The sequence below is a fragment of the Paroedura picta genome, chromosome 6 (assembly GCF_049243985.1).
Source record: "Paroedura picta isolate Pp20150507F chromosome 6, Ppicta_v3.0, whole genome shotgun sequence".
NCBI classification, from domain to species: Eukaryota; Metazoa; Chordata; class Lepidosauria; order Squamata; family Gekkonidae; genus Paroedura; species Paroedura picta.
In genome coordinates this window covers 86403362-86420098 of record NC_135374.1, presented here as the reverse complement: position 1 = coordinate 86420098, position 16737 = coordinate 86403362, and the positions used below count along the sequence as shown (strand labels likewise).

The 16737-nt window shown below is 42.7% G+C and overlaps 1 protein-coding gene across 5 annotated transcripts in view; it reads right to left on the bottom strand.

Annotated features, from left to right (window-relative positions):
- ATP10A (ATPase phospholipid transporting 10A (putative)) overlaps window positions 1-16737 on the bottom strand; it is a 133539-nt gene that overhangs the window by 62941 nt on the left and 53861 nt on the right. For all 5 annotated transcript variants that reach the window (XM_077343437.1, XM_077343439.1, XM_077343438.1 and 2 more), the window contains one exon: window positions 5333-5418. In XM_077343437.1, coding sequence (XP_077199552.1) covers window positions 5333-5418 — 86 coding nt within the window. The remainder of the gene's footprint in view (window positions 1-5332; window positions 5419-16737) is intronic.

Sequence of the window (16737 nt, the reverse complement as noted above, 5' to 3'; positions counted from 1 at the left end):
GGGGGCAAACACTTCTTTCCCTATGTCTTACCACCACACTCTGTTTAGCATTTATTCAAATCCTACTGATTTCTCATATTGAAGCCTGAGGCCAGAGGTGGGACCTACCCTGCCTTGGCTGCCAGCTTCTATACCTACAATGACTTGTAGGCAGCATCTCATTTTCTCCTCCCCCACTATTTCCTCTTTCCCTGAAAGCCCCTATAGCCAACCTACCCTTATGTGCCTCCCCTCCCCATCTTCAGCCCTCTCTCCCTCCTCCCTTTTCTGTGGTAGCTTTTATCTAGAAAAGCTCCAGCCGAGTACTGTCTGTCACTGGCCTGAGCCCAGTTGCACATTGCTGTCTGATGGGCCCAGCTGCATGGTAGACTTCTGGGAGGTACCTCACTGTCTCTTTCACCTCCTTCCCGTACTATTTCTTCTTTTCACCCTGCTAACAAACCCTATATCCTCACCTTCCCTGCTTCTTTCTCTCCTTCCCACTTATTAGCCAACCTATCTTTATCTGCTGTTTTTGGCTTTCCTTCCTTTCTTCCGTTCCCCCAGCAGCCTCTCCCTGGGAAAACTAGGGGCATTGCATGCTGCCAGTCAGTGGGCTGGACCCAGCTATGTGTTGCTGGCTGAGTTGGAGCCCAGTTGTGTGTTGCCAAAGTTGGTCCTGTTGCACGGTAGGGAACCTGCAAGGTCTTGCAAGGAGCATCTCACTTTTTCCTAGACCACCAACTAGTTTCTCCACAATGGGGGCCCAAAGCAGCTTACATCATTCTCTTCGGCTCCATTTTATCCTCACAACAACCCCATGAATTAATTTAGGTGGAGAATAAGTGCCTAGCCCAAAGTCATCCAGTGAGTTTCCATGACAGAGTGCAGAGTCAAATCTTGTTCTCCCAGATCCTTGTTTGAAACTCTAATTGCGACACCACACTGGCTATTTTAAGGTGGCTGTTGTTGAAAAGTAACAACAAGGCCAGAATGAGTTATGCAAGTTATATGATAGAAAGTCACATGGTGGTTGCTGCTGGCTCCGGCCCTAGTGAGTCCTTCCTTTAGCATGGACCTTGCCCCCTCCCTCTGTCTTTTACTAACAGAAAGCAAAGCTTGAAGACTGGCCATACTTTTGTGCTTGCCTAGCAACAGCCACCGGAGGGCACTTACTTCTAGAGGTACTAGCATTGTTTCTATCATTTTGGAGGGTTTTAATACTCAGTGTATTTAAAGGGTGTTTCTCAGGTTTGTAGAAAGATGTCTTGTCTGTCTACAGCCCTAATCTCAGGATTTAAGTATCCACAGATGGGGCCATGTTGAGAAAGAGATATATCGATGGGTGAAACCACGTGAAGTGGGTCTAGCCAATGTCAAAAATAATCATCTTTGCATTTGAGGCATTTTCAATACTAATGAATGGAAATTTAGCTTGGAACTTGATACAGAAATTTCCAATTGAGCAGCCCTTCAATTTTCTGTGGCTAACTTCTTTACATTTCTTACTTGATTCATCCTTAAATCAAAGAGATTAGATTTGGGTGGGTAGCCATGTTGGTCCAAAGCAGCAGAACAAAGTTTGAATCCAAAGTTTGAATCCATGGGCACCTTTAAGACCAACAATGTTTTATTCAAGATAGATAGGTAGATGCTTTTGCATGCATGTACACTTCCTCAGATATAATGAAGTGTCCATGTACATGAAAGTTTATACCTTGAATAATACTTTATTGGTCTTAAAGGTGCCACCAGACTCAAACGTCATTCTAAATCAAAGAGGGTTAGCTAACTGCTAGGTTTACTTAAAAGGAAGAGTAGTTTATTTTCAGCTGTTAAGAAAGAGTGCCAACTTACAAATATACAGCAATAAAACCCTTTTGTGTATCATACTTTTTATATGGATAATGTTATGCTCAGGGTCATCTTCCATTCAGGTAAATAAAGTAATATTTCTATTTCATAGACATGGGAACTTAGACTAGAGACAATTATGTGCAGCGAAGGTGAATGATGCTGCAATCTTTAAATCTCTCCACCAGCTATCTGTTTAGTCTTTCTGGCACAGAGAGAGGTGCTAATCTTTCCACCTTGGCTTAAGTGGTGATAAATAATCAGCAGTGTGCATGTAAGTGTAGGAATTCCTGTGTCAAAACACAGATATTCCATAGGGGTTTCTGGATATTACCAGTGAGGATTATCTAAATGCAAAAGCTTGATTTTACACACTGGCGATTTTTACTGCGTTGGTTATGAATGAAGGGAACATGTGGATGATATGGAATGTGAACATAAATCAAGTGCATAGCTGCTAGATCCCTGTGGTTAGGGATATGAAGTCATAAATGATGGGGCTGCAGTGGAAGGAGGATGGTGAGGATATATAATAGTAATAAAGTTCCAAATGTTACACAGGTGTTATCTTACTGTAATCCTTGAGAATTGCCCTATCAAGGTGAGTCAGACCTCATCAGCTTCAACACCACATGTGTGATACACAGCATATCTTTGGCATTACTTTTCTGGCAATCTCTAGCAAGTACAAAGACAAGGAAGCATCTTGGCCTTTCAGAGACTAACCCAATGTACTACTGTATGAGCTGTCACATGGCTGGTTCATGAGATGCTGTTGGATTTGGCACTCTTAAACCAGCTTTCTTGAAATAGTTAGGTTTGTAGGATAATAGTTGTAGTATCATCTAACAGCTATCTTGCTATAGCATTGTGTTTATTTATTTATTTAATTTATTATTATTTTATTAATTAGATTTATGTACAGCCCCCCCCTGAGGCTCAGGGCAGTTTACATGAAACGTAAATAGTACATGGAAATGTGTTTCTACATATAAATGGACTGCAACAATAATAACATTTACATTAGCAAGTATGACCGAAGGTAACAGTCTATTCAGAATAACGGTTTGAACAGGTCCTTTGTTCAGGTTGGGTGTATGGATTCCTAGGAGGGAGGTTCAGGGGCCCTGTAGATGTTGATGATTCCGGTCGACCTCAGCCAAATGCCTGACGGAAGAGCTCCCTTTTGCAGGTCCTGCGGAATTGTTTTATTGTTTGTTTGGGGGTAATTATGTGTATGTATATAATGAAAAGTTACTCACTGTCAGAGCTGTGGTGTTTTTACTGAACAATAACAAGCCATTAAATCAAAAAGATGAGACCCTGCCCCAAGCAGCTTGCTATCTAAAATTCAGCAGTGAGGCAGACAACAGTAAGAATCATAAGACTAATTGGATCAGATTTTTATAAATGGATTAATATGCCCCCTCTTTTACAATCCGTCTGTTGTAAGACTTTTGGACAGTATACCAATAATAGGGGTCAGTAATTCTTTGAGATCACCAAAGACGGAGGAACAGCCTACCTACCATGAATCACAATGAGGTTTATAGAAACAGAAATGTATCATTGAATAAAATCTTCCTGTAGCTTATGGAATGGAAGAAAGAGACTGCTGGTAGTAACTTCTTTGTCCTGAATGCTTGACTGAAACTGTTTTGAGTTTGCCCCATTGCTTAAAACAAATATATTAAATGACATTTATTGTATGTCTCAGAAAAACCACAGAAGTGCAAAGAGTGCATTAAAATAAAGAACTAATCTCAATCAATTTAAAACTATTAAGATCACAAACATTCTCCTTAAAATTTGCCAGTAATATTTATTTTTAATGGAACCAATTTATTTAAGAAAATACCGGAAATGATTCTTAGGGGAATTGTAAATAGTAACACCATGGAGGTCCCACATTTGGCCCATCCTCCATTAACTGCAATGGCCACCAGTCGAATTCCAGATAGGCTACAGGTTCTGTTAATTACCTTTAAGGCCATATGCAGTCAAGGCCCAGTGTCCCTGAGGAACCGCCTCTCTGCCTATGCCTCTCAAAGAGCTCTACACTCTGCCACCACCAACTTGCTAATGATCCCTGGCCCAAAAGAAGCCTACTTGGCCTCAACCAACGGCAGAGCCTTCTCCGTTCTGGCCCCCACCTGGTAGAATGAGCTCCTGGAGGAGATCAGGGTCCTGACAGAACTACAAAAGTTCCACAGGGCCTGCAAAAGGGAGCTCTTCTGACAGACATTTAGTTGAGGTTGACCGGAATTAGCAACATCTACAGGGCCCCTGAACCTCTCTCCCAGGAATCCATACACCCGACCTGAACCATGGACCTGTTCAAACCATTATAATGATTAGACTGTTACCTTTGGTTATGGTTGCTATTGTTACTGTTATTATTGTTGCAGTCCATTTGTATGTTATATAGAAACAAAGTTCAATGTACTGTTTACATTTCATGTGAACCGCCCTGAGCTTCAGGGGAGGGCGGTATACAAATATAATAAATAAGCAAACGAACAATCCACTATTCCCTACTTGAAGGAGTCTCAAAGCAGCTTACAATCGTCTTCCCTTTCCTCTGCCCCCAACTGATACCCTTTTGAAGTAGGTGGGGCTGAGACCACCCTGATATTACTTCTTGGTGAGAACAGCACTCTCAGGGCTGTGATGAGCCCAAGGTCACCCACCTAGCTGCATGTGGAGGAGTGGGGAATCAAACCCAGCTTGCCAGATGGGAAGTCTGTGCTCTTAACCACTGCACCAAGCTGGCTCTCCAAGTAAAAACAGAAAATAAACTTGGTAATGCTGGTAGCCATTGCTTGGAACCAGACTGACTAGTTGGAGACTAATGGTTTTTCCCTCCCGTGTCTTCATCTAGTCAATCCGATTTGGGAAGTCTGTGCTCTTAACCACTGCACCAAGCTGGCTCTCCAAGTAAAAACAGAAAATAAACTTGGTAATGCTGGTAGCCATTGCTTGGAACCAGACTGACTAGTTGGAGACTAATGGTTTTTCCCTCCCGTGTCTTCATCTAGTCAATCCGATTTGGGAAGTCTGTGCTCTTAACCACTGCACCAAGCTGGCTCTCCAAGTAAAAACAGAAAATAAACTTGGTAATGCTGGTAGCCATTGCTTGGAACCAGACTGACTAGTTGGAGACTAATGGTTTTTCCCTCCCGTGTCTTCATCTAGTCAATCCGATTTGGGAAGTCTGTGCTCTTAACCACTGCACCAAGCTGGCTCTCCAAGTAAAAACAGAAAATAAACTTGGTAATGCTGGTAGCCATTGCTTGGAACCAGACTGACTAGTTGGAGACTAATGGTTTTTCCCTCCCGTGTCTTCATCTAGTCAATCCGATTTCAAGCAGTATTGGTTTCCTCACATAAAAGTATCTGGTTCATCTGAAATGAAGACCCTGATTTGTAAACCAAGTAGTTCTCTGTACGATTAAGAAACAAAGTAAACACAAGAGATCAAATTGTAGAATATACTCACATGAAGCCTCGAAACCTACTTAAGTCATTATTTGGCTCCTCACATTCAATGATACTAGTAAACTTTAATGGGTCAAATTCAGAGTCCTAGAATTTAAAAAAAAGTATTATAAAATTAGGAGAAATCTTAACATCTCAAATTTTTAAAATTTTTAATTAATGGTGCAAGCTTGTGAACGGCAATTTGGGAGTGTATGTTCTTATGAACAATTTTGTGGCTCAGGTGAAAGCTGCAGACTAAAATGGATACCGAAAAGGCAAAGGGGTTTGTACCTCACAATAATATCATTAGGCATTTGGATAGGTCTAGATATCTCCCTGAACTTTAGTCTTCCTGCTTGAATATTGCCCTCTTCTCTTCTGTGGTACCTTCCAGAGGGTAAATACTTGCTGCAGTGCCAAAGTAGGACCAAGGGATAAATTGAGAGGCAAGGGAGTCGGAAAGAGCAGTAAGATTCATCTGTCTGCCTGCCCACTTATTTCTTTTATTATCAGAAAAACACAGATGATTTAAGATGAGATTGAAGGGGAAGCACTGATCTCAGTCAAAATGATCTAATTTGGTTTAACCATGAAGAAAATAATCAATGAGCAAAAAATGAATGAACAAATGGAAAAAGAAAGAAAGATTCTTCATTATAAAAACCTTCCCCTTAATCTGGCACTTAGCCAGAAGGGTGGCAACGCAATCAGACTAGAGGAAAACCAGTCACTTGGCAACCATACATATAGCGTCTTATAGGATGATTCTGCATGGTCAGAAAAGGCTCAGAGGGCAGCCATATGGAGGCGGGGTGACATTGCCACCAGGCTGCCACTCTTCCAGGTCTAGCGCGGGTCAGGCCATAGAAGTCCCACATTTCCTCAGCCCACTGTGGTGGCCAACAGGGCCTGTCCTATGGCAGGCCCATGTGGACAGGGAAGAGCCGGGCCTTTGGGGCCTGCCCTCCCCTGTGTTCTACGGTGGCCCAGAGGGGGCACACAATGCCCCAGTCTGCTTATTGGTGCTGTGGAGCAGACTGGGGCATTCATTTTCTTTTTGCAAAATAAAGACCCTACTCCCTTAGCGGAACTAAGCTGCTGCTGTTTTATTTCCCAGGGGGGACACATTTCAGTGGGACACTAGGTGTGAACACAGACTGCTGCGTAGCATGCCTATGGAATCAGCCATTGAGTGATATCATGAGGTACCTATACAGTCGAAGAGTTTAACGTGGGAAGATATTGATTAAATTCTGGATTGATTACTCATTGGATCTTGGAGAAGGTTCTACAATTTCCTATTTTTCGACCCTTATTTTGCACAGTACACCACACTCAATATACTTATGGAAGAGTCCATAGGACTTAGTTAACACAAAAACATTTCCTTATGTCTGTCTTCCATTAAATTATGTACATAACCAATCAAACACTACTCTAAAATACAATATAAAACAACACATTTGGGATTACTCTCTGGAGGACCTCGGGGCCAATTTACGCTAGAAGAGGCAACATGTTCAATATTTAGCCTTTTACCTACTTCTGTGACATAGCTGCAATTTTAAACACGATTCACCATGGAAACATACTTTCAGATTCAGCTGCGATTCCCCACAGTTGGTTTCTACTATGCAGAAAAAGAGATCAAATGATGCGCAGCCACTTCCCGCTTTACAAGGTAAAAGCACGAACATGCTAACTTTGTAATGTGCACCCTGTTCTGTTGAAACGTATGAAGCCGCCTGCAGATATAAAAACAAACCTCACTCTCTTCCTGTGATAAAGTCACTTCCAAAAGACAGTGTATTTGGGCTTGCTGAAGAATGGGAGAAAAGACATTTTGTATGGGCAGGCCAAAAATACTAAAATTATCATTAGCAGTCTTCAAATGTTTCAAGTTAAAGCAAAGCCACATGGCCATCTGGGACTATATAAATCAATACACTGTCAATTAGGAGAATGTTAATAAATGCCTTCTGAACATATAATCAGAAGCTCTTAATTGCTTCGTGCTAACTAAAATAAATCAATCCTGTACAGTAAATTAGCCACATAAAGCAGGATGCTTCTTTCCTAATTAACATTTGAAGTTCTTCTTGATTCTCTAACTAATTAGGCCCAAACTGGCACTTGCCTATCTTCATACATGCTGCACATTGATACAATGAGGCTTCATCTATGAGGCTTCATCGCTGTACTTCCATGACAGAGCGAATACCTCTTCTGTTGAGCCATATAAGTTTAAATGCTCCGTTCTTTCAGTAACTATCATGCTAATTCAGGGCTTTTCCACATGATCAACTTTTAAAAAACACACAGAATTGTTTCATCTTTGTTGCACACAGCCTTCAAGTTTACCTGAAAGGTTGCACTTCTTCTGAGATAAAATTAAATCAAAAATATCTGCTAATGGAAGGATTTCTATCAGTAGAGCATGACTTCTCAGCATTGCTTTTCCAGTTGCAGTTCCAAATGCTTCCCCCGCCCCATTATGCTGCTCCTGGGGTACAGGGAACTCATAGGGGCAAGAAGGGGGAATTGTAGATGGGCCACAGGAGTTGGTAACGGGCTACCACACCACTGGTGCATGTGAAATCATTGATGGAATGCAACTCATCATTTTTCAACCTTCTCCAAGCATAGCACTGTTATGTACGTGGGGCATTGTGTTACTTACTTCTGCCATGAGATTCTATGTCTTTTCAGTGGAAGAATACAACTGTGACAAGACAGCAGGACTGATAATATTGTGAGGGAGGTATAGATTCTTTGGCTGATTCATTTTTATGAGTATCCCAAAGAAGCAGTCAGAGGCAGGGAAGGCAAAGACAGCATGGCAAAGACTTTCCTATAGAATTGCCAAGGGTTGGACATGACTGAACAGATAACATCATCATCATCATCCCTACTCCACACACCACACAAACTTGTGCTTGTAGAGAACAGGGGTGATCTGATTTCTGAAACTGACTGGGACAGTTGTTCAAATCCTGCTTGAATCTGATTTTTCTGTGAGACTGTATGGCCAAAAGAGCCAGCTGTTCCCAGCCAAGTACCAGTTCATGGTTTCAGCAGGGCATACGTAGTTCAGCATACGTACATGAATAATGTGAAACATGATTTCAACTTAAACATCTTGTTCGATTTGTATCAAGACAAAGAGATAAAAGCGGATGGGAAAGCTTTTTAAAATTCATATTGTGCTTATGACAACATCACCAATGTACATGACATTACAAAATTACAGGGTCAAGTACAAAGTCCATGCTGAACTGATTTGTGCGAGACATTTCACCTCTCATGACTGGCAGAGAATAAAGCTGGTAAACATCACAATACACATTTGATCAGATCAGAATGCACAAAATCATTACAGGCATTCTCAGAATGACCTTGTATATTAATATTCTCATTTTATAGTTTATTAGTAGGCCCCAAGTGGTGGTTACTCACTCAAACCCTCAGAGAGAACTTATGAGTGTTGAAGAACTTTAATCTAGATCCTAGAATTATAGGATCAGTCTAACACACTCATTATAAGTATCTGTACAGTCGCTCCTTAAAGGCCACCAGTGAGATGGAGCTCACCACCTCCTTAGACAGCATATTCTTCTGCTGAACTACCCTGACTGTGGAACACCACCCCCCCCCCCGCCACGAATCTAGCTGGTACCATTCTATATATAGTTTAAACCCCTTACTGTGGGTCCTACCCTCTGCTGCCAGCAGATCGTGTGGTGTGATACTGTTATTTGCTAAATTGGCATCCCCCCATGCCTTTACTATTTCAGCCTTCTGCATTAAAAAGAATGTACAACTGATTTGTGGTGACTCCTTCCACAGAGCGCTCCAGGCAAGAGTGGCTTGGTGGTGTCCCATCCAACTTCTGACAGTGGCTAACCCTGCTTAGTTCCTAAGATGTGATGAGTCCAGGCAAAACTGGGCTATTTGGCCTGTTTTTACCATGTCAACATTTCAATAAATATCCCTGAAGAAATATTTCCATGCATGCCCTAAAATACCTGGCAGAAATCTGAATGTATTGTATTACTTGGCCAGGTAGGATACTGCTTTTTGGAACAACATTTGCTCTAGAATAATATTTATACATAACCTTGTTTTGCACAGAGAATAGAGCAGTTCTAACTAGCTTTGTCTGATTTAATCCTAGTTCTGAATGGGCACCAAGCACTTTGGCAACAGAGACATTTTGAGCTCATTCTCCCATTGCAGGGCATGACATTCTCTGAGCTAGTAACTGCTGCTTTATCTCATCTTAGTTCCCCTACAGCACTTTTTTCCAGAAGACTAAAGTAATGTCTTAATACCCTTGACAAATGTTCAGGAAGAAATCCTAGAGACAGTAGAGAGTCCTTGTGCTGAAGGCCAGGCTAATCAAACAACATCTCCTTGCAGCTGCTGAACTCAGAAAACAGAGCATGATCCTAGCAGTGGGTAGATATATTAAGTTCTACGCCTTTGTAAGTTTATGAACCGCATTTCCTACCTCCCAATAACATATGCCAACAAAAAGCAAAACTCTTACATTCCTATCTATATCAGCTTGCTCTCTAGGGGAAGATTATTCCCTATAGGAAAAAAAAACTAACTAGGCTTGAGGGAAGTAATTTTGTTGAATTCAGCATTGCAAATGGTAGAAAGTAGGTAGAAAATGCTGTCAAGTTGCAGCTGATTTATGGTGACCCCACAGAGGTTTTCAAGGCAAACAGAAGTGGTTTGCCATTGCTTGTGACCCTAGATGTCCTTGGCAGTCTCCCATACAAATACTAAGGGGCTTTTCGCACGCCTTCAAAATCGCACAATGGTTGCCAATTGAAAATGCTACTGATTTGCCGTTATGCACAACGTCGTTGACAATCTGCCACACACCTGAAACCGATCTGCAAAAAGCGCTTCCTTGTAGCGCTTTCAGGGAAATCCCCAAAAGTGGATTCACCCTCCGGAAAGCGATACACTCCTGCAACCAATCTGCAACACTAGCGAAAAAGACCTGTGCATTAACATTGTTGCGGTTTCTACAAAGTCCCCCCCCCTGGCTCTCTCCTCTGATCTTCCGGCGAAGCGATCGCCATTTTTTTTTCTCCGAGCGAGCGGGGATAAACGCACCAGCGAGCCTCTTTCTGTTTAGAGGCTTCCCCGGCTTCAGTCCCTCCCCAGAGTCACTAAGCACAAACAACAGAAAAGCCCGTTTGCTGATGTATTTTCCCTTTATTTTTTACACATTCATTCAGCCGAAAATCGGGCCCGTGAGGGGGGGGGGAGATTTTTTTTTTTTCACTCGGAGGGAGCGTGGCAACGATCAAACGACAGCTCAAACACACCAGGCAGCTGGATGGGTCTCTCCGTTGCAACGAATCAACACAGATTCGTTGCAATGGGTCTGTTTTTTTTTTTTAAACTTTCTTAAAGGGAAAGGGGCTGTTTGGGAGCATGCTAACGGCTGCCCATTGGCTGCTTGACGGCCAGGGGCGGGACGAGCTTGGCAATAGCGCTTCCTTTCTAGCGATTTTTGCCGAGACCGGAAGCCTGTGGGAAACACTACAAAACGCAACTGGATTCCACTACAAAGGCAGGTATGCATAACGACGAATTCCACTATTTTAAATGGCGATTTTTCATTCAGCAACCAATTTGCTACAAAGATCCCGGTGCGGAAAGCCCCTAAGTAAGATCAATCCTTATCTCCTGCGATCTGATGAGATCAGGCTAGCGTGGGCCATCGAGGTCAGGGCCTGGATACATTATTTTTTTATTCAGTCCACTTCATAATGGCCTGACATCAGCTCATCTGGGAACAACCCCTCTCCCCCCCATGCCTTCTTTCAGTTATTTTGTTTGTGAATGTCTGATCTGCTACAACTTCCTGAAAATCATTGCCCTTCAAGAAGCTAGTCCTTATTGTTATAAGCATGGTCCAGGAAAGAAAGAGAAATTCCTCCCTCCTCATTTCCAAGCATTAACCCTTATTTGATTTCCACTCTCATCCTTTCTTTGTGAAACAAAAGTTCCCCTGCATACCATTCTTACTGCAGCTGCTGACAGTGTTGACAGGGAAACTCTCAGTCATCAAGTAGTGAGTAAATATAGTAACCAGGGTTTACTGCGCCTGCTTTGCAAGCACAAAGAAAAGTTCATAGTGATCAGAATGCTGCTGTTCTTTATATTTGTCATCGTGCTTCAGCAAGAACCCCTCTGTTTCCACGTTCTCATGTATGGATTCTAAAAGGTGTTGCTAGGGGGAATGTGGTCCCTAATAGTTGCTGTTTTCTTTTTGGGGAAAAAAATGGTTTTGAACGCATCATTATTTTCCTGAACAACTCATCTTTCTGTGATGATTTAACAAATCTTTCATGTACCTCTGTCCACACAGCCCTGAAAAACCTTATTTGTGCTTCATTGGTAGAGTGGGAAAGTGTATGGAACTCAATTTCTAGATTATATTTAGAAGAAGAAGAAGAGTTGGTTTTATATGCTGCTTTTCTCTCCCCGAAGGAGTCTCAAAGTAGCTTACAGTTGCCTTCCCTTTCCTCTCCCCACAACAGACACCCTAATATTGCTGCTTGGTCAAAACAGTTTTATCAGTGCTGTGGCAAGCCCAACCTCACCAATCTGGCTGCATGAGGGGAAGCACAGAATCGAACCCGGCATGCCAGATTAGAAGTCTGCACTTCTAACTACTACACCAAACTGGCTCTACAGGTGGGGTGCAGATCCTGGTGGATTCTGTTATTATTTTTGTTGTTAGCCGTCTCAGGTAAGCTTTCTGGAGAGGTAAGATAACATTCTGAAATAACTAGAATAATATTTTCGCTAAAGTAAGGCACCCAAGGATCAGCAAGGTGTCTAGGATGCTGAAAATCTATTCTGCAAAAGGGCAACAACATTGGCCTTCATGCAGAGCAGTCATGTGGCAGAAAAACAGATGGCAACCATAACTAGGTTGTTTCTCCCAGGTTGTACTCTAGTGCTGCATCTATGGAACTGATGCTTTAGTACAGGGACACACAGAATGAAACTACGACATATTTGCAGGAAAGAAATTAGAAGATAATGTGTGTTAGTGGCGAGGATCATTATCATACATTTTGACCTAAACTGCCTTAACTTCACTGCAGATTCTACAAACAAGAAATCTGAGCCACAGACGCACTGGAAGGTTCAATTGGGTTGTTTGGACCGACACCCAGTTTTGGGTGGCTAAATACTGCAGCCAAAGAGAAGCAGCAGCAGCACAGGAAAACTCAGTCCTGGGTCCTATCTGCACTCACATGTTGTTTTTTTTTACACATTCTTAGTTCAGTGCATAAATATTTCTGCCCTGACCCTTGACAATGAAAGAGGAGGCTGTTACTGGAATACAAATCTTGACATCAGGGGGACAAATTGAAGGCACAAAACTTTGCAGGGAAATGGCAACTGGGAACCTGTTTTTTTTCAATATCTCAAAATTGAAGCCCTTACCAATTACATCACTGTTGGAGGCACTGCAGGGCTAGGAGAAGGGGGATAATCCAAAAAAAGGTAAACCAGCTACAGACGGGAGATTGGGCTTTTGGAGTGCTTTTCTCCAATTTAACAGATAATATCCACTCTTGGATATTCTGGAAAAAAGATGGTTTGGTTCCACAGTTGATCTAGGATATTGCAGACAGAAAAGCGATCTATAATAGACTGGAAATCGGATAAGGTGCAGACTGTTTTTAAATCTGAGCTGATCAAGGATAAAAAGGTCAGAACAGATAAGACCCTGGTTACAAATTACCCCACAGAAAATGGTTCTACCATCTCAGCCATGGAAAAGAAGGGAAATCATGTATTTACAAAGGTGGTCCATCCCACTGACTGTTGATATTCTCCAGTCATGATGAGGACATGCTGGGATTCAGTTATGATGCAAATTGCCTGGGTTATACATTATTTTTACCTGCAGCAACAGGGCAATGGTTTATAAAAGGCAAGACCTGGCAATAAATTAGTCTTGGTTAAGGTGACCAGATTGTCCCACTTTTAGAGGGACATCTGGGGGTACCTGGCAAATTGTACTTATGTTGAAATTAAAAAATATATATTACAATACTATTTTGCATTCTATGCGTTCTATGAAACATTTTGTTGCTCCATATAGACCAAATTTTTAATCAAGAACCCCCCTGGTTGCCTTAGTCTTGGTGCCATATGAACTGCTTTCTAAAAGCTAGGCAGCTCTCCTTGTACTCAACTTACAGCAAACATTTCTAGTTTCCTTTGCCTAACAGATGAAACACCGTGAAAAAAGGATCAATGTGTTTCCAGCATTACAGAGCAACTTGCCTGGCCACCACACCCTCAGTAATTGCTTATGGAATGTTTTATGTGAGCTGGAAATATTTTGTCAGCCAGGCTGTTAAGAGAGGCAGGACTGATAGATGTCCCCATTTGCTCCAGTCAGGTTTTATAACAATGATTTATAATATTTTGAACCTATACTGGAAGAAAATATTTACTTCCTTATTTTCCTGCAGTATAGAAAAAGTATCACAACATTTTTTTTTAAACTTACTGTGGCACCGGTTCTCCACATGACTGTGCTGTTTAAATCCCGTTGGCTTTCTTGGGATTTAGGCAGCCCAACTGTATTTAAAAATTGACTTGTAACGATCTCTCTGCAGACTTTGTAGGGACTGCTGATCGAGGTGCAATTTTGTATGCCATCATCAAGTTTGAGTGTGGATTTGGACCAATTCTGGAGAGGTTTCTTCAGAAAAACTTATGTATGAATATTTTTTAGAAGCTTTATGGCTGGCTATTTGGGAGGAGAAGAGCATGAAGAGATTCCTCTGGCCTATACCGGCGTATTAGGAAATTTAAGGTAAAGACTTGCATAGTGTGATCAGTGCAGACAGGGTTATGTTTACCAGCACCCTGTACCAGGGAGCACAGAGAAGAGAGAAGAGCTCTTACATGGAAGAAGGGTGCCTTCTGAGGATAGGCCGCACGTATCAACAGGAGATGGAGTCTGGTAAGTAGGCCAGCAGTCCGGTGACATCACTATTGGTGGGTGGGTACAGGGAGAGCTGCCTAGCTATTGGTGGGTACAGGCACTATATTGACAGCTTCCCTCCCTCTGTCTTTCTCAGCTGTTGAGATGAGACTTGACAGGGTGATCATTCCTCTCTCTGGATAGGACTCTTTCCAACTCATGGCCCACTGGATAAAGACACAGCAGGGCTCTGGATGGGTGAAATCAGTCCATGTTTCTGGTGCTCTACCCTTGTCATACTAGCCACTATGCAGAAACACATGATACACAGCCATGCACTTGTGGTAGGGTAGAGGAGGGAGACTCTCGGGGATCCACATATTTGAATGCAAATGTGTGTGAAGGGCTAGGGGGGTTATTATTTATTTCATTTCTTAATTTATATTCTACCTTTCTTCCACCGAGGACCAGAGCAGGACTCTTGTGTAGATACTGATCAACCCTAGCCCCGCTTGACCTCCACAAGGCAGCAGCATCACAAGTCCTCCAATGATACAGTCTGCGCCTCTTTCTTGAGGAGTCTGCATATCCTGACTTCCATAGGCAGGGGCCCTTTTTGCTTCAACTGAACCTCCTTGCTTACTTTCCTTGCCTTGAACACATGAAGTTATCTTATCCTGAGTAAGATCCTTGGTCTATCAAGGTCAGTATAGTCTTCTGGGACTGCCAGCAGCCCCCTGGAAGAGCCTGTGTTTTGGAGAAGGTCACAGGTTCAATCCCTGGAAACGCCAGTAAAAAGGATCTCATAATAGGTGATGAAAAAGACCTGAGAAACAGGAGAGCCATTGCCAGTCTGAGTGGACAATACTGAACTTAATAGAACAAGGTTCTGATTCAGCATAAGGCAACCTCAGGTGTGTTCATAAGAGAGGTCTAAAACCTGATCCTCTTAACTGGAGATGCCAAGGATTGAACCTAGGACTTTCCACACGCAAAGCAAATGTTCTATTTCTGAGCCATATCACTTCCCCTGGCAAAAAGAAATCACAGTCCTCGAGAAACTTATAATCATTTTGGTGGTCTCAGGGAAAGAGAGTAGCTAATGCAGATTATTTTACTTATTTATTTAGATTTCTATACCACCCATTTCTTTGCAGCTCTGGGTGGTTTACACTGAACATTATATAACTTACATGGAACATTATACAGACTTTAGCATCAAAACAACTTTCATAAAGCATCAAAAAGATTACAAAACCACATTTATAATATAAATAACAAGGGGGACCAGCAGGTGTTCTGAGTCGGTCGGCCTCAAGCGAATGCCTTGTGGAAGAGCTCCCTGTTGCAGGCCTTGTGGAACTGTGAAAGTTCAGGCAGGGCTCTGATCTCCTCAGGGAGCTCGTTCCACCAGGTGGGGGCCAGGACTAAGAAGGCTCTGGCCCTTGTTGAGGTCCGATGCGCTTCTCTGGGGCCAGGGACCGGAGCCAGTTGGAGGTAGCGGAGCATAAGACTCTTTTGGGAGTATAGGCAGGGAGGCGGTCTCTCAAATACACTGGGCCCAAACCACATATGGCCTTAAAGGTGATTACCGGAATCTTAAGATGAATCCGGAATTAAACTGGGACGCAGCCAAGTTGTTGGAGTACCGGCCGGATGTGGGATCTCCATGCTGTTTTAGTGAGAATCCTGGTCGCAGCATTCTGTACCGGATCAGGGATGAGGGTAGGCCTACGTAGAGTGAGTTCCAGAAGTCCAGCCTAGAGGTGACCATTGCATGGATCACTGTGGCTAGGTGCTCTGGGTCCAGGTAGGGCGCTAGTAGCCTGGCTTGGCGGAGGTGGTAGAATGCCAGCCTCGCTACCTTTGTGACCTGTCTTCCATTGTAAGGGAAGCATCCAGGATCACGCCCAGGTTCCTGGCAGAGTGCGTTGGTGAGAGCTGCACACCATCCAGGGTGGGCAGACGTGCTTCCTCCCATGGTCCCTTCCCACCCAGCCATAGGACCTCCGTCTTTGTAGCTTCAGGTTGAGCTTCAGGTGACTCTGCTTGATACATTTTGTCAGTGCTTCTAGATATCTGGCTAAGGGTTCTGGGAGGGTAGTCCGGGTGGTCATCCATCAGGATGAGTCCCTCTTAAACACTTCTGTTATAAAACAGAATTTCCCCATTGAAGTCCCTTCACTTAGGAAAATGCCATAAATGCATGAAAGTACACTACAATATTTTGATTCTGCTCACACAACTGATTCATAATTTGCCTCGTCTAAACAACTCTCCTTTGAACATATTCCCTGCCTTGCACCTTGTAAATATCCCAGTCACATTCCCCTGTGCTCTGTTACTCATTAGCATTTATTCTCAAGTTCTCTGAGCAGCCAAGTGTTTATTTCATTTATTCCAAAAACCAATCTCAGATTCACCCTTTACTCTCACTTAGA